The sequence below is a fragment of the Anopheles funestus genome, chromosome 2RL (genome assembly GCF_943734845.2).
Source record: "Anopheles funestus chromosome 2RL, idAnoFuneDA-416_04, whole genome shotgun sequence".
Taxonomy (NCBI): Eukaryota; Metazoa; Arthropoda; class Insecta; order Diptera; family Culicidae; genus Anopheles; species Anopheles funestus.
The window spans coordinates 55,099,488-55,124,865 of record NC_064598.1 but is presented as its reverse complement, the minus strand read 5'-3'; the positions used below and the strand labels follow the sequence as shown (position 1 = coordinate 55,124,865).

At 44.2% G+C, this 25,378-nt stretch overlaps 3 protein-coding genes across 5 annotated transcripts; 1 reads left to right on the top strand and 2 right to left on the bottom strand.

Annotated features, from left to right (window-relative positions):
* The first annotated feature begins 1,392 nt into the window (after nt 1-1,392).
* On the top strand, nt 1,393-14,207 carry LOC125760670 (E3 ubiquitin-protein ligase RNF19A-like). 2 transcript variants are annotated; one of them, XM_049421035.1, is made up of 8 exons: nt 1,393-1,713; nt 2,138-2,780; nt 3,010-3,291; nt 3,363-3,460; nt 11,542-11,707; nt 11,813-11,972; nt 12,049-12,319; nt 12,406-14,207. In XM_049421035.1, the coding sequence occupies exons 1-8, from the start codon at nt 1,492-1,494 to the stop codon at nt 13,309-13,311; spliced, it is 2,748 nt and encodes a 915-aa protein (XP_049276992.1). In that variant the 5' UTR covers nt 1,393-1,491; the 3' UTR covers nt 13,312-14,207. The 2 variants fall into 2 exon arrangements, with proteins under 2 accessions (XP_049276992.1, XP_049276991.1); XM_049421034.1 differs by having other exon boundaries at nt 2,138-2,807.
* On the bottom strand, nt 4,936-8,799 carry LOC125760685 (uncharacterized). Of its 2 annotated transcripts, none has more exons than XM_049421054.1 (4): nt 8,154-8,799; nt 6,515-6,996; nt 6,116-6,436; nt 4,936-6,033 (listed from the first exon to the last, which is right to left on the bottom strand). In XM_049421054.1, exons 2-4 carry the CDS (start codon nt 6,839-6,841, stop codon nt 5,413-5,415), a joined length of 1,269 nt encoding a protein of 422 aa, XP_049277011.1. In that variant the 5' UTR covers nt 6,842-6,996; nt 8,154-8,799; the 3' UTR covers nt 4,936-5,412. The 2 variants fall into 2 exon arrangements, with proteins under 2 accessions (XP_049277011.1, XP_049277012.1); XM_049421055.1 differs by having other exon boundaries at nt 8,471-8,799.
* Nucleotides 14,208-14,858: 651 nt separating the features above from the next.
* LOC125760682 (uncharacterized) lies at nt 14,859-17,072 on the bottom strand. Its single transcript, XM_049421050.1, has one exon. The coding sequence runs from the start codon at nt 16,746-16,748 to the stop codon at nt 15,279-15,281; it is 1,470 nt and encodes a 489-aa protein (XP_049277007.1). The 5' UTR covers nt 16,749-17,072; the 3' UTR covers nt 14,859-15,278.
* Between the last annotated feature and the right edge of the window lie 8,306 nt (nt 17,073-25,378).

The following is a 25,378-nucleotide window of genomic DNA, read 5'->3' as shown; positions in this document are numbered from 1 at the left end:
AAACGAACGATGAGTGAAAAACATTGCAAAAGAGAGGTTGAAATTGACCTGTAGCGGCAATTTGCTTTCGATTGGTTTGCACACCAAATTCTTTCAAATGAAAGCTCGATGGCAATGACATGCTCCCTTCTATGTGTTTGTGTGTCTTGGGCATGTGTACTTGGTCGTTTGTGACCTTAGTGACATTTCAAAACAAATGCAAGTTCAAGTGCTCTAACCCTCTAATTTTTTTCTTTTAGTACACCCATCCTCTATTACCGTGACTCGTCACCTACGGAGCCCAACAGTAGCAAAGGCAAACGATGCACGATCGCGATCTGTTCGAAACGCTGGCGAACGTTACTTGCTTGATTAGTGAATTCGATCGTTCATTTGTACGGTGGGGCACGAAGTAACTAGCGCCATTTTGGACAATGATCGTCGGTTCGACACATAGGATTGATTGATTGGCCCATTAATTAAAGCATGAGACTCATACAGCCTGATTTGGTTGCCTTTTCGTTTCTCAAAGTTTTTACATTGACTAGATTTGAGTACCGTTTTTAATTTTAAATTTTTGATCATAAAAATCTAGATCCCATTAATCGAACTTACAATTTTTGCACCATTATTGGTTGTTCGCTCGTTTCTTTGTCCCATTTCGTTATTGACGTCAGTTTCTGATGGAGCTTTTTTCATTCGACAGAAGCTTTAAAAAAATCATTTTAACATGAAAAAGATTTGAAATTAAGCAAAAAAATCATGTCACATTGTGTATTTAATGAAATGCAATTACATAAATTAAGCTTTAGGGGAAGGTATGTGTAAGATACGTTTTTTAACCGGTTTGTTTGATTGTTGGGCAAAATCGTTGTTATTTTAGGTTTATTTCTTCGAAACGCAAAGTTAAAAGAGCTGAAGCAATCATGATTAACAACTTCATAAATTATTATTTTTATAAGCAGTACTTCATAAATAATCAAAAACACGTACTAAGGTTTGCTATTATAATAATTACTATATTTTGTATCTTTCCAGATTTTCCACTGTCTGAATTGGCAGCTTCGTTTTTGCACTTGAATCACACGGAAGCGTTATCTTGAAATCTTTTCAAAAACTATAATACGCAGTGCAAATGAACATTCTTTTATTAATAGTGTAGTAGAAACCAATTGATTGGATCTAATAAGTGACGATAGCGCATTATGCGTTTATTAGCATTGTGGAGTAGTTCTATTATTGGATTGTTCTAATCTAAACTGAACTTCTTGTTGGTTACCTCATTGCATGCGTGAGTTTTGGAATAGCATACCGTATAGAGCAACAGTACATTATTCGACCACGAATATAGCGGCAAATGCACTGCAGCATCATCGTTATTGAGCTTGATGCATGAAAGGTGTACTGACTAATATTAGATAGAAACAATAGATCTTCCATCTGAATCGTGGATATGTGTGTTTGAGTGACATTTACTTCGCCAGTGCAGTGGGAGTGTTTAGATGCGACAAAATGCGCGGCACAAGTCGAAATACCTTCAACTTGAACTTCCCTCTGCGGCGATTATTGCTTCAAAGTGCAAGAGCGGCTCGAGGTAGCCCACCGCTCGGTCAGAGGCTGTGCGACGCAGAAAAAGGGGGCAGTAATAGTGGAGGAAATGGTGGACATGGGAGCGGTTCCAACGGGGGCGGAAAGCATGATAAGACTGGATCTTCAGGCCATAGCAGTAATAAGGTGAGCAGAATGGATTGTATTTGTTTTGGTAAACTGAAATTCTAATCATGTGGAAGATAGTCGCAACAGTTGATAAGATAGCACGGTCAGATGTATTGGTTAACTCTTTGATTCCTATATTAAATCGTTGTTGGATCCCGAGCATTGTTTGTATGTTTAATATGCACTGTTTTAAAATTGTTTGAAAAGTTAGTGTATTATTTTATATGTATTTGTTTTTAAACATCAAGCATAATAAGCAGAAATATTAAATTTAGAAACGCATTTGTTTCAGGCATGTCAATGCCGTCAAGTTATATTAGACCAATATCTATTAATATTCCAATCAAATGCTCAACTGCATCAAATATAAGATAATGCTACTGTTCTCCCTTTTTTCTATTAATATTGCCACATTCGTAATTAAACATATATTTTATTTCAGCACAATTCCGACGCATCTTCGCAACATTCAGCAAACTCGCCGGGTAATCTAGATCGTGGAACAGCGAACTCGAAACTCACTCCTAGCAGCCACAAATCTTCGCATAGTCTGCACAGCAAAGGCGGAAGCTCTAGTGCGGCCGGGGGTACCGGAACAAATGCATCGTCCACAGCCGGAAAAGTACCCGACGAGTGTCCGCTGTGCTATGACGTGTTACCCTCAAGCGACGAGTACTATCCGCTACTGAATTGCAAACACTATGCATGTCGAGCTTGCCTGGAAAATTATCTGATGATCCAGATCTCAGAATCGCGCACGGATATCAGCTGTCCACAATGTTCGGATTCGATGCACCCGACTGACATTCAAGCGCTTCTTAAGGCGTTCCCAACGGCCATCACAAAGTATGAGGATTTTATGGTTCGACGGGTATTATTGTCCGATCCAGATTCGCGTTGGTGTCCAGGACCTGATTGCACATATGCAGTCATCGCTACCGGATGTGCCTCCTGTCCAAGAATATGTTGTCAGCGGCCAGGATGTGACGTACAGTTTTGCTATCATTGCAAGGCGGAGTGGCATCCCGATCAAACCTGCGATGCGGCCCGTGCTTCCCGGCAAAGTCCAACGCGCGCCCTGTCCGGTAGTATTAGAAAAAATTCACAACATAGTAAGATTTCTCAACTTGGCTCCTCTTTTCTATTTTCCTTCCACTGTATTATTCCGATATCGAAATATGATTTGTAGCTTCCCCTTTTCTCTGTTGTACTCCTATCAATATTTCTTTGTTTCTCCACGAATGACGCCATTAGTTGAACTGCTCTTACATCGTGTTTGTTTTATATTTTTACGTTTTCCTTTCAAATTTGCAGAAGACGAAATTAAACCCTGTCCGCGTTGTCAGGTGCTTATAGTGAAGATGGATGATGGTTCATGCAATCACATGGTGTGCGCTATCTGTGGTTCAGAGTTTTGCTGGCTGTGCATGAAGGAAATCAGCGATCTTCACTATCTTAGCCCTTCAGGATGTACGTTCTGGGGGAAAAAACCATGGTCACGAAAAAAGAAATTACTTTGGCAGCTCGGAACTCTGGTGGGCGCTCCACTAGGAATTGCTCTAGTGGCAGGTATTGCCGTACCAGCGATGATTATTGGTAAGCAGATTGCTGATGGTCGAGCATTTTGGCGACCTTTTAGATTAATAAAAAATGTTCTATATTTGTAGGGATTCCTGTATGGGTTGGACGAAAGATACATACTCGCTACAAATCAGCTGGCAAGCACAAGCGCAATTTTGCCGTTCTGGGAGGAGTAACGGCATCGGTAAGTGTTCATTATATTCCGATAAATGTACCACATTATGATAGTATTACAAAAAGGATACATTATACATGGGGAGACGAGCTTGATGGTAAAATGGTTACTGAGCCGGTGTACTAACGGGTAGTGATGTGCTAAAAAACAATTAATAGAAAATATCTAACAACATATCTGTTGAAAACGGGGTTGTCAAAAGTAATTAAGATGTTTTTGTTGTAGATTACCGAGACAGGGGCAAAATAAGATAGATATTATGCAAAAAATACAGATGTAGATACATTATTTCTATACATGATTGAACCGAGGATTTTGACTTGAAATCAAATTCAAAACATTTTATACGCAAACACTTGACGAAAGACAATTTCATTTACATATACATATTCTGAGCCACGTATACCAATACGATTTTTCTTCGTGGGACAACCTAGGTCCTGGCCGATTATGTCTGAGCATCCTTTTACTTTGAAATTTTCGTTAACTGGATTGCAAGTTCTGAAAACAGAAGGCCGTCACAGCTAGGATTCAGTGCTGGTTCTGTTTTGTGAAAAAGTTGATACATTGCCACTAAAACGCAAAGCATAGAGCCATGGCCTTTGGCAGTCGGTCCTTGAACCTTTAGGGGTAGTGGATCCTAGCCACAACCTCGAAGTAAAACGGGAATACCATGAACGTTGTATTCCTGTGTCGTATCATGACATTACCTCGAGAAGAAGAACACTATAACACTTGAATATAAGCTTTCATAAAGTTGTTGAATACTTAACAAAAACAATGAGGGGAAAAATTGGATATGAAAACATATGAAAACAATTCAACAATTTAAAAAAATAATATAATATTATTTTGTTTCTATTTTCTTTTTTAAAATTATATTCAGAAATCTGTTTTATGTACAGAAAATTGCATTTTTTCACCTTTTCGATTATTTTTTTGTATAAGTATCTAGATATACAAACGTTTCCTTTCATTTAATTGAATTTTGATCTGTTTTTGCGTATAACATTCACCAAACTGTTTTATTTTAATGAATGAAAGTTTTAGAATTGCTACTAATTATCAATACTAAAATAGATTCATTTTCCCGTTCATATAGATTAAATATATGATAATAACATAAAGATTAAGTAGCAAATTACATATCAATGAATATGAACATTTCATTTACTCTTTTATTTTCGCTGTCCCTCTATACAAACTATAAATAAAATAATAATAATAACCGGGGCATGTAATAATAATAATAACCACAAGCATGTGATAAACGGCGCCCTTCCACACGGCAGGACCGGGTTCAAATCCCATCCGGACCGTCCCCTCGTAGCAAGGACTGACTATCCGGCTACGTGGTATAAAATAAGTCTAGTAAGCCACAAATGGCCGGCGTGACCTTGTAAGGTCGTTAAAGCCAAGAAGAGAGAGAAATAAAATAATGCCGATGTGATATTCACACATGATTTATGGCTCAACATGCAATATTCAGTATGATGGTTTTGTAATTAACACTTTATTTAAACATTTGAATTGCCTTATCGGATGTTCTTTATTAAAAGCATTTTCCGGTGTCTTGAATATGCGCTTAAGCATACCAATCCACCAACCCTGCAGTAAAATTGAAATAGCTGTACGCTTGTGTGCATTTGCAAGTTCTGTTTCCGATTTGTTTGGTTTTTTCTGTCATGTAACGCAGAAGCTTAATTAAAATTATAGAGACAGGCTGTAGAGGCAATAATTTTCAAATGAAAAGTTCGGTAGTAAAAGTTTTGCAACGAAATTTCTAGAATTAATATTTCATTCTTCAAGCGGCTGACATCGTGACCTCTGAATTAGTGTGTAGCAACGTGTCTGTCTTTTCAAGATGGTTGTGTGTGCGATTTGGTAGAACATGAACGCTTATGTTTTGTTCGTAAACTTTCTTTGAATGTTTGGAAAAACATGTAACGGGAAGTTCTGTTTTAAACATATCCCTCGAGACTCAGGATACCTTCCTCGTAAAAGTCCCGCAAAACATCTAGAAGCCGCTGCTCCGCAGTCGGATTACCAATAGCGATATCTACCGAACCGATGCATAATAGTAACGCAAGCAATAGCGACTGCCGATACTCGCATTCCATTTTGTTACGACTGTATCCGAGATCCGCCTCAATATCAACGTCCATCTTAAGGCAGTAGGATTTGAGAGCCCCATAGTAGAGGTCAAGCAGTCGGGACGTGTGCTGGCGTCGCGTGTTGGACGGAATGGACGATATCAGCAACAAGGCAAGATCATTCGTTGGACGGCTGTACGTTACCATTTGCCAGTCAAGTATGGTGCAACTGTCGGTGCGCTCATCGTCCGGTTCGCTGCGGAACAACAAATTATTGCACCAGAAATCCGTGTGTGTGATCAGCCCCATGGGTTCGATAGGTTGGAGCAATGTTTCTATAAGCAGCTTCGTTTTCGGACGAATCTTGCTGAGCGCTTTTAGTTCATTTTCAAACCCAGGTTTCTGTTCAAGGAATTTCGTTAGTTGAGGCATTCCTTGTTCCACTAACTGTTGATAGCTCTCGGTTGCTCGTGTCGTTTGGAAAAGAAACTGAAAACCACATGTAAAGCATCCAAAATTGAAATCTTAACAAACATGAAGGTTATGTCCAACATTGAAAAGTATTACTTACCGGATACTTTTCGTTAAGATCAACTTTCTTTTTTATCTTAAGTCCCAGGGACAGGGCGTGTACTGTTACGATGGCGCGAATGGCCGCTTCAGTTTGGCCGAGGGAAAGTCCCGTTGTAAAGTTAGCCCCTTTGTAACCAAGAGATCGCATGTCCTCGAGCACTAGTATGCTCTCTGTTGAATCGGGACTGCTAAGAGACGTGGTAGTATTGTTTCCGATGGGTGCATATTGCGTATAGAAACAGGTTGGCACTGATATCACCATGTTGCCGAGCTCTTTCGGGATGTACTGCTCTTGAAATGCCATTAGATCTGGAAGGATCTGTGTAAAATTATTGAAAAGAAACAATCATTTGATTAATTATTGTTTTCCATGAACGTGTCTGCAAGGAATACGTACACTTGTATAAAACTTGATTTCCCTAAGGTCAAACTGAGCCTCTGTTACAAAGTAACGGCTGAATGGATCCTGCGGAAGCAATTTTACGACTATATCCAAGGATTGTTCAACTCCATCACCGACATCTCTTTCAAATTCATACACCACGGATACGGATAGAATATCGCTTAGATTATTCACTCCATCCTGACAGCCCTGTTTCACTTTAAAGTCGGTAATTTTTATGCCGGAACGCACCTCATGATGTTTCTTAAGAACTTCCATCAACCAGTCCTCCGTGATGGGCCAGCTATCCGAACAGGTAGAATCTTCCTCTGTATCTGACATGATTATCGTTGAATCGTGTTCTGGTTTTTATTCTTCCTTCCGTGTCTTATCGACGATATTTTTGTGGTGTTAATTTGTTATCTAACCTTTTTTAAAGATTGTGAAGTATAGCAGTATATCCAGTCAACTGTTCGTAAAGGGTGGGTCACGATTGACTGCAAACATGATGAAAAGAAGAAACCCCTATTAATAAATATGGACGTACAGTTTTGCACAAGCACAACACGATGCTGTTGCACGACAAAGTCTGTCCCCTAGACGGGTAACGTATAAATAGATTCTAGCGGAAACCAGTTCATTTCTGGAAAATAATCCGCTTGGAATCATTGACCTTAGTAGATCCTTGAGCTTCTTTATTTCCCTAGCGATATTTAATTAAAATAGGGTGCCCGATTGGTGATATGCTATTTCTTATCTTTATTTTTGCGTACTTTCGATAGTAATTTTCCTACTGGTGTATTGAGCAGTGCTTTAGATATCCGACAATAAAATGCTTTTTTTATGTTTCGTGGTTTACAAACTCCAAATATGTTATTTTTGGCAAGATATTCTCTGGTTTATCGTTTGCACTGATAGTACGAGATGTTTACCGAAAATTTGAATATCCTGTCGGAGGATGTACTCTTCTGACTGCAGGACTCGATTGCCCAGGAATTTCTAGGTCAAGGACAAATAAATTGGAATAAAAATCAGAACGAGAGAAACTGAACTTATGTGGCAGGAAAACAACATTCGCTCTCACTTTGTACTCCCTCATACAATGCTATCCTGCTTTTGCTAGGGACAAATAATTAAGCAACCTGGAGTATGAGTGTCAAAATTGGTCAAAGCAAAAAGTAAGTTGATGTGATATGTTGTGCTTAAATAGACAGTAGAGTAGAGCCTCGCTGTTATTCATCAATATTTTATAAAATGTATCTACATTTCTACCTTAACTGATGAGAAATGACAATTAGGCTATTGATAATAAACTGAAACTGAACTGACATCAGTTAAATGTCGGTTTGGCGTAAAACTTTACAAAAATGATAATTGTTCGTATTGCCACTATTGCTCATTTGCACACAGATTTAAAAGAATTTTTATAGTTTTATAATTTAAGATAAAATACCAGTGCATTGTAATATTATTACACACAATGGATGGAGTGGAAAAACTTCTAAAATATTTAGTCAAGCTTGGCCGGTAATGGTTCTAACGTGACAATAGGAATGTGCTACACAAAACGTGTAATACTTTTCCGTTAACTGAAGAGAGGGAGCGACAGAGAGGAGATCTTTCATAGGCGGCACACCTTCCTTTGTTACTGTACCTCAACATAATATGTTTTGCTGGCTGTTGATCAGACGGAGAGAATGTACCAACACAGAACATAATTGCACGTTTGCTCCCAGTTCAGACCCCTTTACACTTCATATGTGTTACAGCGGAAGTTAGTATCTTTTCACCGAAAGTCCGTCTGTTTCTAAATCATGTTTTGTGTACGTGTGTATTACACTATTTTCATTTCATTGTCACACACTATTGTCATTCCGGACATTGGTATTGTTAATGGTTTTTTTTTTTAACAGAGCACTTTTATACTAAAAGCAACGAACAGATTCAATCATCCAAATGGAAACTTCTTACCACCAAGCAGCACCGTAACACAATCACTAAAGCGAATTATGTTTCTGTAACAAACTCAGAACAATATTATCGAATAAATTCCACGGTCCTTCCAGTTCTTCCAACAGCCACCAATTGGTTGTTACACCTTACTGGAATTTTTACTTCCGCCGACGAAAGTGTCGTTACAACTGATTCGCCATCGGTCGTCATTCAGACTTTAGAGTGGTGTTCGACACGTGGACAACGATAAACACATCCGAACGTGACGAATCTTTCATTCCAACTGGCCGTACGTCTACGATTTGGCCTGCAAAGCACTTAATACATTGTACCGAGGGCTCGGCACATTACTGGGTTATGCTCCTGCTGGTAAAATGTATGTTGGGAGCAACTGTGTGAATGAAAATGGGAGTAAACTCTCTTTTGCTTTAGTAATGCTAGATGGTTTAGCCCCTCATGCATTCTGCAAAGAGTTCTCTCTCTCTCTTAGCGATGTGCTATATGAAAGCTAGGAGTTTCTGTTTGTCGAACATTTCGTGTATATCCCACATGATGGGAGAGTTTTCCAGTGTATCAGTTTAGAAAATTTAGTAATAAGAGATGATTGTGGCTCTCTCGTTTTTCCTCTAGACAGTGCGCTCTTGCTTTTTGGAGAGATTCCAATTGTCGTCATCTGGTCGTATGTACGAGCATAGTACAACAACGGTAGCATACGAAGAACCCAAATGTGTACAACATTAAAAATAAGCATTGGATCCAAGACTGACAGACAGATGCAGCGTGATGTGGCTTGTGTGGAAGGGTCCTTGCGGCACCAAAATTGCCTACAACGACCGATTCGACTACAAGTGTTGCCATATTTTAGTGCAAAGACACACCTTCCGATAAAGAAGTAACGCCATTTCCGGTACGAGGTTTCGTTGACCCCGAATTTTTGTGTAAACGTATTAATGAATCATCGTTAGTACAGCACTCTTATGTTACACTTATTTTCAATTTAAGTTACAGCTTATTGTATAAAATATTGTCTGTTATTTTTGTCTACAGTATAACTCATATTCTAATATTCGTAGCCAACTACGAAGTTATTTATTTACGATTCCATTCCTTCGCTGTTACAATGTAAAAATAATATATTCAAAACGCCCAACGCTGTAGAGCGTATAGAATCAATCATACGTAATTGAAATCAAATTTTTCCAACCAATTTCATCCCCATTACGGTGTTTGCCTTCACCAGTAAGGTTGTTTTAGGGCGGAGAGATTGTAGTGAAATCGATCGGCGAATATCTAGGTTGGTCACAGAATGTTCCATATTGCCAGTTCTGTTCCTTTAATTTACGGACGGATTTGCTAACTGTCGCGTTAACCATCACATGTGCACCTTCAATATGTTTCTGTTCTGATAACCTTTTAATCCATCTGCTGTATGAACACTGCTTGAGTACTATCAGCATGTTAATACCAATTTGTTTGGCTGAAAAGTTCTATGTGCAATCACCTGCACATGTGATTTGGCAAGCAATTCGATTTGTTGGGGTTAATTTTTTAACTTAATTATTGCATGATTGATGTCTTCCGTGAAACGAAAATGTAAAAGGCGGTAGATATTACATTTGAAGAATATGTTAACGACAATGTTGTTCAACTCAATAACACCGATAAGTGTAGTTAAAAAGCTACATGGATGGAGTGTTGGCATCGATGATACTCGCTTAAGGCAGCACGGAATCCATTTCCTGTTCGGTCTGGTTGGTCTGTACCGCTGGTGATTCAAACTGCCATACTTTTCGTATCATTTGAAGCTGAAAAGAAACTCATTTACTCGACGATGAATATTGAATGAATCAACGCAATATACTGTGAATGATTTGTTTCATACCTATATTTTTTGCCAGATCTATTTCAATATTACAAAACTAGATCATTTAACTAATAATAGTTAAATAATGAAAGTGGAGTTAATTGCAAAATGTTCATAAAATAAATAAATGTTTAGTTATTGATCATCCTAATATTTCGAAATAGCAAATAAGAAGATGATCGAACTCATGCTAGGTTTCTGCTTAGAGTAAGTGGCTTTTTATCTAGGATGATATGTGTTTTCCATGGTCTATCGCGTAAGTCCTTTGCTTATCACTGATGTGTGTTCACTTTCTAACCCAGTAAACGATTTTCAAGCAGCATCTGTTGAATATTTTAGCGATTCGCTCCCTATGACATTTTGCTGCGTGAAAAGATAGTTTCCTTCTCTATCAAATAGCAGTTGGCTAAAGGCAATAAAAAAGGGGCCTATGATCGTCGATATGTAGTACGCTAGTAACGATTAGCTGGTCAACAAGAACATACCTAACCATTATAGCTTGTTAGCTATGTATCTTAGCCTGCGGCTATTTGTTGCGGTTAACTACCTTTTTCCTGTCAACTGCTTGCACCTTACTCTTTCCGGTTGCATTTGAAACGAAAAGCCTTTCACCTTTTAGCTGCACAAATATGCACAGAGATGGTAACCATAACCTTTCCTAGAAGCTTGCAATGTCCCAGACTAGACTTGCTGAACTGTTCCTTCCTAAATATAAACCGATCCCTTTCCCCTATGTGGTAGTTTCTTTGAAAAACATAATCCTCTCACATAAGCGTAGTGACGTCAGAAGCGAATCGAGTATGACCTACATTACGGAAAATGGAAAAGCTTACTGAAAACGGGTGCTTGCTTAAGCTGTTCCCACTTTCTTCTCTGGTACACATAATTTGTATCCCATATGTGGGTGTGATGTGGAAAATGTTAATACAGGTGCATTCATAGGGTTTAGAAATTATAATATTTACTTCCATTAAGAAATTCAATTCTATGTTTTGGAAAAAATCTGTCTGTTGTTACAGCACAGTTTAAATAGATGTAATATTGTTATAGCTTTTCTTCGTTTATATCAGTCTTTGTTTTTCAATATACAGAGGTTCTGTGAGCCTAGCTCAAGAACTAGGTGAAACTCGTTTTTCTGGAAATAATTGATTTTGTACTGCTATTCTTATCACATTTTCATTATAAGCTATACCGTAATATTAATATTATGTTTTTTTTCTTTTAGGTAATTGTTTCGCCTGTCCTTGCCGGATTAGCAGTTGCCATTGGTGTGCCAATATTGTTGTTTTATGTGTATGGCGTCGTACCTGTCTCACTTTGTCGGGCAGGGTGTGGCGAGGGAACAAAATTCGAATTTGATGAAGAAGAGGACAACGGTTCCCGAAACCATGGTAAGAATGGGATATAATTATACTTTAACGAAGTCTCATGTTTGTAATTGATTGATTATTATGTATATATATATATTTTTTTTTCTTTCGATGCTAATAAACAAGACGCTGCCAGTGTTGATGCTGTTTCACGCATCGGAGCCACTAGCATTGGAGAGGTTAGCCTAAGTGTGGCCAGCGGAAGCCATCTTGGCGTTTCAAGCCAACATTCGGCGTATGGTGCAACGAACCCGTCCACCACGGCTCTTGCCGGCAGCATTACAGGGTAAGAACAGTTCATCTAGAGAAAAAGAAAGTTAATATTTAATTTAACCCTTACTGTGTTTCGTATTCTTCATTAGACACCGGTTGGAAGTTCAGGCTGATGTAAGCACTTCGGAGACGGCCTCTGCGGTAACATGTGTTAGTGAAAAATCAGGTAACACGCTGAATGATACAGCCTCCACCAAGGCATTGGCCGGATCAATCCTGAGTTATAAACAGCAGGCAGAGTCCAGTGCGTTCAGCGAAGATGGCGCATCCGAAAGGGTACGCTTCGACAACACCGTGTCATTCGTTATTGACAGTAAGAAAGATTCCTGTGATTTCTTGTATAGTATCCCGCCGGATCAGGTAAATAAAGTGGATATATAAAACATAATGTACACTAACTATCGGTTAGCGAAATTTAATTACGAAACATTTGTGATATATTGCAGGACACAGCTGCTGATAAAGCAAGTTTGGGCAGCGGACGGTCCTTCCGCAGCTCTGAGCGGTCATTCCGGGATGACTTTGATTCTACCAGTGTGTCTTCAGCGCACAAGCGCATCAATTTCGGCAAGCTGATTCCCAAGCTCAGCTCCAGTCAGCATCGCAATCTATCGGTAGATAGTACAACCGGTTCGTACAACATCCCGGAGAATGTGAGCTTGGAGCAGGAACTGGAGCAAGAGGAGACACCAACGGGTCAGCATGTCGTCACGTCAAGCTCCTCGTCAGCTGGTGCAGGACCTTTGCGCAAAACAGCACAATCCCAGACAACACTTTTAACCGGAGCAACATCTTTTGTACAGCAGAAAGCACAGCCTTGTTCTCTGGATCCATCTCCCGAGTTTACGGTACGACATGCCAGCCTTGCAGCAAAATCTTCCGCAGTACCCATTGCGTCAAGCAGCAGCAGTTGTTCATCAAACGAGGCAATTAATAGGGCAATTTTGGTAGAAAAACCAACTCTTGCGACATTCAATGCAGGGGTCTGCGCTACCGGTTATACAGAGGCTGTCCAGAATCAAAGGAACGAATTGAAACCAATGCAATCGTTAGAATCGTCCCCACTATCCACAAGCTCTATAAGTGACCATTCTTCCCAGGAGCAACCACCAATTGGGCCTCCAAAATCGCGCACCCACATTCTGCGCAATTTGTTCTTCTCGCTTCCAAACACATCGGAATCGACAGCACCGACTGAGGCTACGGTTGAATGTGGGCATGTTGATAATACGGGTGCACGTACAAAGACAGCATCCGCCCCATTGACTTCTCCGCTGTCACCATCGTCCTCTTCCACTTCTTCCGCTTCCTCGACGACGCCCACAGGACCTTCCTCGAACACACTACCATGAACCGAGTATCATCCCGTACAAGATGGCACAATTTGAATGATTGTTGGAAAGACAATCGTATTGTTAGAGACGGCAAGCGACAGGAATGGGGAATTCATTTTGCATTTTAATTGCCAGGGGCCATTTTGTAGTATGCATTTTGGCTTTAAGGTTAGCCTTCGCTTCGTTTTCTTTAAACAAGTAGCGACTTTGTTAGAACCTTGTTCTTATTACTATTACCTACTACTGCCCCGTCGTGCGTAAAATGACAGTGAAAACGCATAAAAAAAGATAACAGAAGACTGCAAAATGCCAGGACTAATACACCACATTCGTTTGTTGTGTTTGTTTAACATGGCCAAAAAGGCTACACTTTCTTGACACGGATTCCTACGGGATGAGCCCACGACGATTAATCACGATCCTTGGACGAGGCTTCATTAGTAAAAATAATAAATGGAACATTAAATAAGCATCAGACAACGAGAGCGCGGTTCTATTATTATGCCAAATTCGGAAAGGCGCATTTTGTGTTTGTTTTTATTTTTTCTCTACTACAACAACAGAGGAGAGAGAATGAGAGACAATAGGAAAGCGATGGGGGATCCGGGAGATTGAAAGTTTTGTTAGGTAAGACACTGTTAGGTAGCAAGAAGGTAAGCAGAAAAAACTAGTGTCATGCGAAGATAGTAAATGAGGGATACGAAGTTAATGCTATTTAAGCTAGGAGTTGATTTAGGGATAGAGAAGCAACACAAATCCCTATTCTTTTTATCTAATGGGGTCAATAGTACTAATTTTCTATTTAAATCATGTTCGAAGTTCATGAGATAATTTGTTTGAAACGTCTTTATGGAGAAATACGAAACCGAAAGTATGCGCATACGCATAAAATATAGAATTAAATAATCCCATAATTACTGTTTTCGATTCGCATACAACGATGATTGAAAGAACATGCTTTGTCATTATTATTAATCGTGCCAATCTTCCTACTCCGGCGACAAATCTTTAACATGATTACTATCACAAATCTTTATCCCAACCGATAATGGTCCCATGGTGTCGTATCTTGTTGTAATATACCAAAAGCCGTCGATCACATCCTAGAGATTCATTATACCAAACAGAAAGTGACCAATAAACATTTAACAGAATTTTTTTTTTCTATAAGCCATAGGTTTCAAAAATTTTATATAAATATAAAATAGAAAACTATCTAGTATGGTTTAGCAAGGCACAATTTTTGTTTTAGTTAATTTAGTATATGGACGATAATCGGTTGAAAATAATCGATCGTCAGTTTGGAATAGCTTAACAAGTATGTGTCATTGTTTATTGAATCGACTATCACTTTAACTTACCAAGATGGCAGTCGAAGCAGATAAAAATGCTTTCCAGAGCGTACCCTACGACAGAATGGCACCTTATCAGGTGTGTATCTGAATGTGTCGGATTTAGTGGTGTAAAGCTTCACCACAAACGAGTGCAATTTAGCAACGTGTCTACAATGACGCATGTGATTGCTAATTCTTTCGGAATGAAAAAAAAAAACAATTTGGTTTAGATAAATTTTAAATTACTATGTTTTTTCGTTTTTTATTTCGGATTTTACAGTGTTTTCTTTTCTTTATTTCTATCGAAGTAAAAAATCGTACGTAATTTGCTTTCAGTTAATTCTACACTTGGTAGAATTATCTAACATAGAGAACTAATCGAAATCAACTGTGATGACGAAAGGCGAAAATACAAGGCGATTTTCATCAGTTGAAAATCGCCTACGCTACAGGCGTAGCCAACGTGCAGGCGGGCGAACTATTAAGGCGTCAGAAATAAGTCAGTGTGGCGTCTACTCAAAAGTAAGGAACGACGAATGGAAGGATATTTACAAATGCCCTCTTTCTCTCAGAAGGGGGAGAGTGTGTGGCTTGTCGAAACACAAACGTATGAAGCTAACGACGATACGCAACTCACACGGTGTATAATGCTCAGTAGATAATCTGTGATGAAGAATGTCCACCCGTACCGCTGCCCGATGTGATGGCTTCCTCCAGGTTTGAGTCCAGCTTCCGATAGGCAGCCGTATGCTTGCGGCCTTTACTGAACCCACCTCGTCCACTGCTCGTCCGGCGTCCCTCCACGACCAATGCCAGCAACTTCGATTTGTTATGATATGCAACGTACAGCATCGCGCAACTGAACATGGCGAACAGGAAGTAGGAGAAAAAGTTCGAATCCTTCTGATCGTAAAACGGATCGACCACAGACACGATGTCGCTTGCCTTGGAACTTTCCGAAAATTCGTCCTGTTTTACCTTTTCGGGTGCCACTGGCTGTTTTCCAACCGATTGAAAACCGTTCGACTCAAGGTCGTCTCCATTTTCGTTGATGTCCTCTGCCGAAGCAATGCCCTCGGATTCGTCCGAATTTTCATAACCCGGTTGGGTGGCACTTTTAGCATCCTTGTTACCCGTTTGCTTCGGTTCGTCTTCGAAGGGGGCTATGTCACCACCGGCATCATCTATTTCACCCTGCTGTAGGTCCAAACTACCCTCGTTCTTATCCGGCACAACTGCTTCCTGCGGTGGCTGATCCGGAATGGGCACCTGTTCTTTTGGTGCTGTTTCAGCTATTTTTGGACCCGCATCAGCTTCTACAGCAACTGCTTTTCCTTCTGCTTTCGGTTTGTTTGGCTGGTTGCTATCACTTAAAAGTGGTGTAAGTATGACCGCCGAATTGGAATTTTTATCTTTGTTGTCCTTTTTTATAAACTTTTCAGTGTCGTTGCCAATTGGTGCCAGAGGAATCCCATCTTTATTTGCCACTGTGGCTGGCTTCTTCTCTTCCGCCACTGCTGGAACTATCTTGGCAAAACCGGATTGATTTTTTATACTTTCCGGTTTATTCCCTGGAACAGGAACTGGAACTTCCATAGATTGATGTTTGATTTCTTCTTTGCTCAACGTTCGTATAATCAGTTTATATCCAACATTTAGTGCTCTGCACACATCCGTTAATCCACTCTCTTTCACATAGCACAACCCAACGCAGGTGGGAATCCTTTTGAATGGTTCCAATGTGTGTGAGTACAGATTGGGAGGCAATCGTTTCAGGGTGTTTGATAGATCCCCACAAAAATAATCATCTTCAATTTCGGACAAGGTGTGGGATAGCTCCTCGTTGATTACATGCTCAACTTCGGCTACCTTATTTTTCACCGCAACTTCGATCATTTCTTTGTACGCAAAGCAACCGGCGCCATTCGAAGATACGCTACAATAGTGTTGCAAACGCTGGATTCGCGATTCCTGCACCGTTTGATTCGTGTTCAATGGGCCACTTTCCGCAGCAACTGCCGAAGGTTGCAGCATGTTTGAAGAATGCTTTCCAACCACTGGAGATGTTACGACGACTGATATTAACCCAGTTAGGGCTAGTAGTATTGCTTCGGTTTGCATTTTGTAGGATTTACGCTCTAAAAGCGAAGATACTGTATTCTCTTCCTGAAGAGAACGTCACGACAACTAAACACAAATGGACGGAGCTCCCCAATCTTACACACTTGCTTTCTTCGACTGCTAGTGGTAGCTAGCACTTTGCAATACGATAAACACTCATCGGTGGCCGTGTATTAGTTCCTATTGCTTAGGCGAAGGGATAATAACAGCCACACAAACCGGAGTTTTTCAATGTTTTTCTTTACAACGAAAAAAACTGCACGGGTAGCTAAGAACGTTTTGACAAGCAGTGGGACAGTGTCAGTCGACGTTGTTGACAGCTGCGTGTGTATGTTTGTTTACGTAAATTAGCTCGTGGTTACACTAGTAAAATGCAGGGGTTTCATAGATATCGTAGAACAAAATCGCCTGGGGTATTAATTTTCTATTTTTACTTATCCATAACTATTGCTTTTGTTTAATATAGTAAAACCACTTTGTTTTGCTTCGGGGCTGAGAAACTTACGTGTCTAAATTTTGAATTTTGGAATAACTTTTACCCTGTATAACAATGCAGGAACAGCTTTCTTCAAGGGATCATCCATTTATCACGTAACGCAATTCTATCAAATGTTGAGCTTATAACTTTATCGAATGTATATGCACAAGAGCATAGAGGTGAATCCTTAAAACAAGATCTATTTTAATGAATATTTTATTTATTGCGTGTTACATAAAATTCAGTTCAAAAACATTTTAATGTTTGCTTCGTTTATCTCCATCCCGGCCGAGTGGAAACTGGGCGTCATACATCCAGTGCACAAAAAGGGCGACAGACTGGGTTGTGCTAACTTGCTAACTTCCAAACCATCAAAGTCCTGAATGCTGCCTACAAGATCCTGTCCCAAATACTCTTCTGCAAACTTGCGCCCCTTGCCCCAGATTTCGTCGGAAGCTACCAAGCTGGATTTGTTGGAGGCAAATCGACCACCGACCAAATCTTTACTCTACGGCAGATCTTCCAGAAGTGCCGAGAGCATCAGATCCCTACGCACCACCTGTTCATTGACTTTACGGCGGCCTACGATACCATAGATCGGTACGAACTGCTGAACACCATGCAACAGTGCGGATTCCCAGGAAAGCAGGTACGGATGTTCAAAGCCTCTATGGATTAGTGATGGGTTCTTGGAATCGCACCCACGGCTCCGAACCGCTTCCGTGCATAGCAACTCCGGCTCCGATTCCGGCTAGGTTAAAACCACGTTTCCGCTTGGAGCCGACCGGAGCCGCCTAGTCGGCAGCCGGAGCCGTCGGAACCGTCCGGAGCCGTCCGGAGCCGTCAGAGTCTTTATTTTTTTATTTTTACCAGATTATATAAACTTTGCTGATAGTGCAATAATCTAGGTTATATCATTGTCAACTAGCGGCTCCGACAGCTCCGGACGGTTCCGTACGGTTCCGAATTCGGAGTATTGCACCTACCTTCCGGAGCCGCTTCCAAAATTTATGGAGTCATTCGGAATCGATTCCGTTTTTTGTCGAATTTACCCATCACTACTATGGATGGGGTGCAGTGCAAGGTGTCATGTCATGCGATGCCCCGATAGACACCCGGGGCTATTTTCACCCGTTCTCTCCAATTTCTCGGCTTCGCGGAAGACATTGTCATCTGCGGCGGTGTTCGACGCGTACACCCGACTGAAACGCGAGGCCGATAGAATTGGATTGAAGATCAATGCGACGAAGACAAAATACCTGCTTGCCGGAGGCTCTGACCGTGATAGAGCCCGACTCAGAAGCACTGTATCAGTTGACGATCTCGAGGTGGTAGAGGAGTTCTGCTACCTTGGTACGATCGTAACTTCGGACAACAACATGAGCAGCGAAATCCGAAGGCGCATTGTTGAGGGAAATCGTGCCTACTACGGGCTCTACAAACTCCTGCGATTCAGAAGACTCCAGCAACACACGAAATGCACCATATATCGCACACTAATACTTCCTATAGTCCTCGACGGGTACGAGTCCTGGACTTTGCTAACGGAGGACGCCAATGCACTCGCTATTTTCGAACGGCGGGTGCTAAGGACTATCTTTGGCGGTGTGTGCGAGCAGGGCGTGTGGAGAAGGAGAATGAACCACGAGCTAACTGAGCTGTTTGATGGTGCAGATATCCTGACGGTGGTCAAAGCCGGAAGGATACGATGATGATGGGGCACGTGATGAGGATGCCGGACTCATGCCCCACCAGGAAGGTGCTCGTCAGCCATCCGTTCGGCACGAGGCGGAGAAGAGCACAGCGAGCTCGTTGGCTGGATCAGGTGGAGTCAAACCAGTTCGAGATCGGATGCAGCCGTGAATGGAGGACTGCAGCCCTGGACCGAGTTTCCTGGAAACGGATTGGCGACCAGGCCATGTCTACACGACGTGCTCGACCTTGAGCAGGCCAGAAAAGAAGAAGAAGATCTCCAAACCGAGGTTTATCGCTGCATGCTTGAATATCTGGTAAACATCTGCTGCGCAAAAGATCAGTACACTATTGATGTCTATATCATCAGAGCAGCCAGGGTCTGGATTAACTAACAGTCGTATGTCGTATACCGTAGCGACTGCTCACAAGTTTATTATATACAACATGCCCTAGTCACTGATAGTTATATCTTGTGGGGCTTAGAGGTCCATGCTGCGTCTGGCAATTGTTTGAAGCCCGTAAAAATCGTAGTCCGGGATCGGGAGTCATTTATCCGAATTTTCTCTACAGCAATATGTTTCGCATTGTTCTGTACTTTTCCGTTTGTTAGTTTAGTGCTCTGCACAGTTCCTGGATGACTGATCCTTTGCTGAAATTTTGGAGGATCTACATTTGATGGGGAAGTTCACAATTTGGATTAGCATCTGGTAGCGTGTTGGGCAGTCCTTCGACTCCCAATTCTTCGAGTTCATGCTGGCAACAACCTGCTACGCTAGTAAGGTCAACCGCGTCGAGAGTGTGGTCAGGTCGCTGTCTGACGCATGTGACGAAGTCATGTCACGTGCCTTACCGTCGCAAGACCGTACCGGTCGGCCGGCCTACTGGTGGACTCTATCGCTCGAGGAGCTCATCGGCAATCTTAATGCACTGGAGCAACGTCGGCAGGCGGACCCGCAGCTATTGCTGCTGTAACAGGACTGGTGCACGGCCAAACACCAGCCGAAGGCGTCCATACGTGCCAGTAATGACGCAGCCTTCGACAGCTTGTTGCAGAGTCTGCGGGAGGACGAGACCGAACAGTGGTTCCGGAAGGTGCTCCATCGTCTTCAGGAGGCCCCTACAGCACCAGAACGGGATCCTGCCATTTTGGAGCGAGTGGTGGTTGTGTTGTTTCCGGATCATCCACCGGTGGAGTGGCCGGACACTGGAGTTGGCAACCAGGTGCCGCTTCGGTAGGGTTCGACCAATGTGCTGCGGCAGATAGCGAGCGAAATGCACCCGAGGAAGGCACCGGGCCTGGACGGCATACCTAACGCCGCCCTCACGGTAGTCCTGAGGGAGCAACCAGAGTGCTTTCGTCGGGCGTATTAGGAGTGCCTGGACATGTCCTGCTTCTCATTGCTGTGGAAGAAGCAAAAGCCAGGCAAGCCGCCGGGAGAACCGGCATCCTTCCGGCCCATATGCTTGCTCGACAACACCGGCAAGGCTTTGGAAAGGCTGCTGCTTAATCGACTGAACGAGTACATCGATGATCCGGAACAACCGCGGCTTTCGGACAAGCAGTTTGGCCTTATGCGAGGGCGATCCACGCGGTTGGCTGTTCAGCGGGTCGTGAATGGGGAACGCAGGCCAATGTCCTTCGGTAGGACAAAAGGCCGTGATCGTCGTTGCCTCATGGTCGTAGCCCTTGACGTCCGCAGTGTATAGCTGAGGCACTGGAGGCGAAGGGAGTCCCGTCGCAGTTGCGTCGATTACTCCGAGACTACTTCACTGATAGGGAGCTGACCTACGACACGTCAAAAGGTCCGGTCACACGTCGAGTCTCGGCAGGTGTTCCGCAGGGGTCTGTCGAGCTCCCTGAGGGTGCCTCTATCGTTGGATTCGCCGATGATCTGGCGATACTGGATGCTGGGACGACACCGGAGCATGCTGCGGCTCTGGCAGAGGAGGCGTTTGCCTCGGTGAGCTCGTGGATAGTGCGCCATCGGTTCCAGAAAAGACGGAGATCGGGATGATCTCGAGTCTTCGTCGAGGGCACCCGGCCATACCAGTCAACATCTGCGGAGTGGAAGTGGGATCCAAGCAGCCCATCCTGGGGTCATGCTCCACGACCATCGGCTGTGGCGACCACAAGTCGAGATGGCGGTGGCCCAGGCCCTCCGGGTGGTCAAGGACGTCCGAGCCTTTATGTGCAACCACAGCGGCCCCCAGGAGAAGAAGAGGAAGCTGCTTGCCGGAGTTGGAACGTCAGTGATTCGCTACGGCGCACCCGTCTGGGCAGAAGCCACAGACCGCTACTGGTGCAGGTGAATGCTGGCAAGCGTACAACGGCCCCTTAGCGCAGGGCATCGTGAGCCTCTTCCGCTCCGTAAAGTTCTACGTGGCAGTGTTTCTGGCCGGAGAACTACCCCTACGCTACGTCGTGCGAGAGGACGCAAGGTGCCACAGTCGGCGGACGACCGACACAAGCACCAGCAGAGTGGCAATCCTGAAGAAGGAACGAATCGAGACGTTGTGGCAACGGCAGCGGGAATGGGACGTTGTCGCACGCGATTCATCTGCTAGCCGCTACGTGCGTTGGACCCAATTTTATTTTATTTTATTTTTTTTTTTGTTAACGGGGAGGGAACCTTCAAAAGGTACCCACCTCGAAGGGCGGCTTGCGGCTACAAACCAATCCCTCCGAGATGGGTTATGTGGGATTCATCGTGACCATATATCGCACACTAATACTTCCTATAGTCCTCGACGGGTACGAGTCCTGGACTTTGCTAACGGAGGACGCCAATGCACTCGCTATTTTCGAACGACGGGTGCTAAGGACTATCTTTGGCGGTGTGTGCGAGCAGGGCGTGTGGAGAAGGAGAATGAACCACGAGCTAACTGAGCTGTTTGATGGTGCAGATATCCTGACGGTGGTCAAAGCCGGAAGGATACGATGATGATGGGGCACGTGATGAGGATGCCGGACTCATGCCCCACCAGGAAGGTGCTCGTCAGCCATCCGTTCGGCACGAGGCGGAGAAGAGCACAGCGAGCTCGTTGGCTGGATCAGGTGGAGTCAAACCAGTTCGAGATCGGATGCAGCCGTGAATGGAGGACTGCAGCCCTGGACCGAGTTTCCTGGAAACGGATTGGCGACCAGGCCATGTCTACACGACGTGCTCGACCTTGAGCAGGCCAGAAAAGAAGAAGAAGATCTCCAAACCGAGATTTATCGCTGCATGCTTGAATATCTGGTAAACATCTGCTGCGCAAAAGATCAGTACACTATTGATGTCTATATCATCAGAGTAGCCAGGGTCTGGATTAACTAACAGTCGTATGTCGTATACCGTAGCGACTGCTCACAAGTTTATTATATACAACATGCCCTAGTCACTGATAGTTATATCTTGTGGGGCTTAGAGGTCCATGCTGCGTCTGGCAATTGTTTGAAGCCCGTAAAAATCGTAGTCCGGGATCGGGAGTCATTTATCCGAATTTTCTCTACAGCAATATGTTTCGCATTGTTCTGTACTTTTCCGTTTGTTAGTTTAGTGCTCTGCACAGTTCCTGGATGACTGATCCTTTGCTGAAATTTTGGAGGATCTACATTTGATGGGGAAGTTCACAATTTGGATTAGCATCTGGTAGCGTGTTGGGCAGTCCTTCGACTCCCAATTCTTCGAGTTCATGCTGGCAACAACCTGCTACGCTAGTAAGGTCAACCGCGTCGAGAGTGTGGTCAGGTCGCTGTCTGACGCATGTGACGAAGTCATGTCACGTGCCTTACCGTCGCAAGACCGTACCGGTCGGCCGGCCTACTGGTGGACTCTATCGCTCGAGGAGCTCATCGGCAATCTTAATGCACTGGAGCAACGTCGGCAGGCGGACCCGCAGCTATTGCTGCTGTAACAGGACTGGTGCACGGCCAAACACCAGCCGAAGGCGTCCATACGTGCCAGTAATGACGCAGCCTTCGACAGCTTGTTGCAGAGTCTGCGGGAGGACGAGACCGAACAGTGGTTCCGGAAGGTGCTCCATCGTCTTCAGGAGGCCCCTACAGCACCAGAACGGGATCCTGCCATTTTGGAGCGAGTGGTGGTTGTGTTGTTTCCGGATCATCCACCGGTGGAGTGGCCGGACACTGGAGTTGGCAACCAGGTGCCGCTTCGGTAGGGTTCGACCAATGTGCTGCGGCAGATAGCGAGCGAAATGCACCCGAGGAAGGCACCGGGCCTGGACGGCATACCTAACGCCGCCCTCACGGTAGTCCTGAGGGAGCAACCAGAGTGCTTTCGTCGGGCGTATTAGGAGTGCCTGGACATGTCCTGCTTCTCATTGCTGTGGAAGAAGCAAAAGCCAGGCAAGCCGCCGGGAGAACCGGCATCCTTCCGGCCCATATGCTTGCTCGACAACACCGGCAAGGCTTTGGAAAGGCTGCTGCTTAATCGACTGAACGAGTACATCGATGATCCGGAACAACCGCGGCTTTCGGACAAGCAGTTTGGCCTTATGCGAGGGCGATCCACGCGGTTGGCTGTTCAGCGGGTCGTGAATGGGGAACGCAGGCCAATGTCCTTCGGTAGGACAAAAGGCCGTGATCGTCGTTGCCTCATGGTCGTAGCCCTTGACGTCCGCAGTGTATAGCTGAGGCACTGGAGGCGAAGGGAGTCCCGTCGCAGTTGCGTCGATTACTCCGAGACTACTTCACTGATAGGGAGCTGACCTACGACACGTCAAAAGGTCCGGTCACACGTCGAGTCTCGGCAGGTGTTCCGCAGGGGTCTGTCGAGCTCCCTGAGGGTGCCTCTATCGTTGGATTCGCCGATGATCTGGCGATACTGGATGCTGGGACGACACCGGAGCATGCTGCGGCTCTGGCAGAGGAGGCGTTTGCCTCGGTGAGCTCGTGGATAGTGCGCCATCGGTTCCAGAAAAGACGGAGATCGGGATGATCTCGAGTCTTCGTCGAGGGCACCCGGCCATACCAGTCAACATCTGCGGAGTGGAAGTGGGATCCAAGCAGCCCATCCTGGGGTCATGCTCCACGACCATCGGCTGTGGCGACCACAAGTCGAGATGGCGGTGGCCCAGGCCCTCCGGGTGGTCAAGGACGTCCGAGCCTTTATGTGCAACCACAGCGGCCCCCAGGAGAAGAAGAGGAAGCTGCTTGCCGGAGTTGGAACGTCAGTGATTCGCTACGGCGCACCCGTCTGGGCAGAAGCCACAGACCGCTACTGGTGCAGGTGAATGCTGGCAAGCGTACAACGGCCCCTTAGCGCAGGGCATCGTGAGCCTCTTCCGCTCCGTAAAGTTCTACGTGGCAGTGTTTCTGGCCGGAGAACTACCCCTACGCTACGTCGTGCGAGAGGACGCAAGGTGCCACAGTCGGCGGACGACCGACACAAGCACCAGCAGAGTGGCAATCCTGAAGAAGGAACGAATCGAGACGTTGTGGCAACGGCAGCGGGAATGGGACGTTGTCGCACGCGATTCATCTGCTAGCCGCTACGTGCGTTGGACCCAATTTTATTTTATTTTATTTTTTTTTTTGTTAACGGGGAGGGAACCTTCAAAAGGTACCCACCTCGAAGGGCGGCTTGCGGCTACAAACCAATCCCTCCGAGATGGGTTATGTGGGATTCATCGTGACCATATATCGCACACTAATACTTCCTATAGTCCTCGACGGGTACGAGTCCTGGACTTTGCTAACGGAGGACGCCAATGCACTCGCTATTTTCGAACGACGGGTGCTAAGGACTATCTTTGGCGGTGTGTGCGAGCAGGGCGTGTGGAGAAGGAGAATGAACCACGAGCTAACTGAGCTGTTTGATGGTGCAGATATCCTGACGGTGGTCAAAGCCGGAAGGATACGATGATGATGGGGCACGTGATGAGGATGCCGGACTCATGCCCCACCAGGAAGGTGCTCGTCAGCCATCCGTTCGGCACGAGGCGGAGAAGAGCACAGCGAGCTCGTTGGCTGGATCAGGTGGAGTCAAACCAGTTCGAGATCGGATGCAGCCGTGAATGGAGGACTGCAGCCCTGGACCGAGTTTCCTGGAAACGGATTGGCGACCAGGCCATGTCTACACGACGTGCTCGACCTTGAGCAGGCCAGAAAAGAAGAAGAAGATCTCCAAACCGAGATTTATCGCTGCATGCTTGAATATCTGGTAAACATCTGCTGCGCAAAAGATCAGTACACTATTGATGTCTATATCATCAGAGTAGCCAGGGTCTGGATTAACTAACAGTCGTATGTCGTATACCGTAGCGACTGCTCACAAGTTTATTATATACAACATGCCCTAGTCACTGATAGTTATATCTTGTGGGGCTTAGAGGTCCATGCTGCGTCTGGCAATTGTTTGAAGCCCGTAAAAATCGTAGTCCGGGATCGGGAGTCATTTATCCGAATTTTCTCTACAGCAATATGTTTCGCATTGTTCTGTACTTTTCCGTTTGT

What these genes read in the sequence shown, in the direction of transcription:
- LOC125760670 (XM_049421034.1), top strand. Translation starts at nt 1,492, where the DNA reads ATGCGCGGCACAAGTCGAAATACCTTCAACTTGAACTTCCCTCTGCGG. An exon ending in CAGGCCATAGCAGTAATAAG is followed by an intron (nt 1,714 to 2,137) that starts GTGAGCAGAATG and finishes ATTTTATTTCAG; the next exon opens with CACAATTCCGACGCATCTTC. An exon ending in TAGAAAAAATTCACAACATA is followed by an intron (nt 2,808 to 3,009) that starts GTAAGATTTCTC and finishes TCAAATTTGCAG; the next exon opens with AAGACGAAATTAAACCCTGT.
- LOC125760682 (XM_049421050.1), bottom strand. Translation starts at nt 16,748, where the DNA reads ATGCAAACCGAAGCAATACTACTAGCCCTAACTGGGTTAATATCAGTC.
- LOC125760685 (XM_049421054.1), bottom strand. Translation starts at nt 6,841, where the DNA reads ATGTCAGATACAGAGGAAGATTCTACCTGTTCGGATAGCTGGCCCATC. An exon ending in AAATCAAGTTTTATACAAGT is followed by an intron (nt 6,437 to 6,514) that starts GTACGTATTCCT and finishes AATTTTACACAG; the next exon opens with ATCCTTCCAGATCTAATGGC. An exon ending in ATCTTAACGAAAAGTATCCG is followed by an intron (nt 6,034 to 6,115) that starts GTAAGTAATACT and finishes TGTGGTTTTCAG; the next exon opens with TTTCTTTTCCAAACGACACG.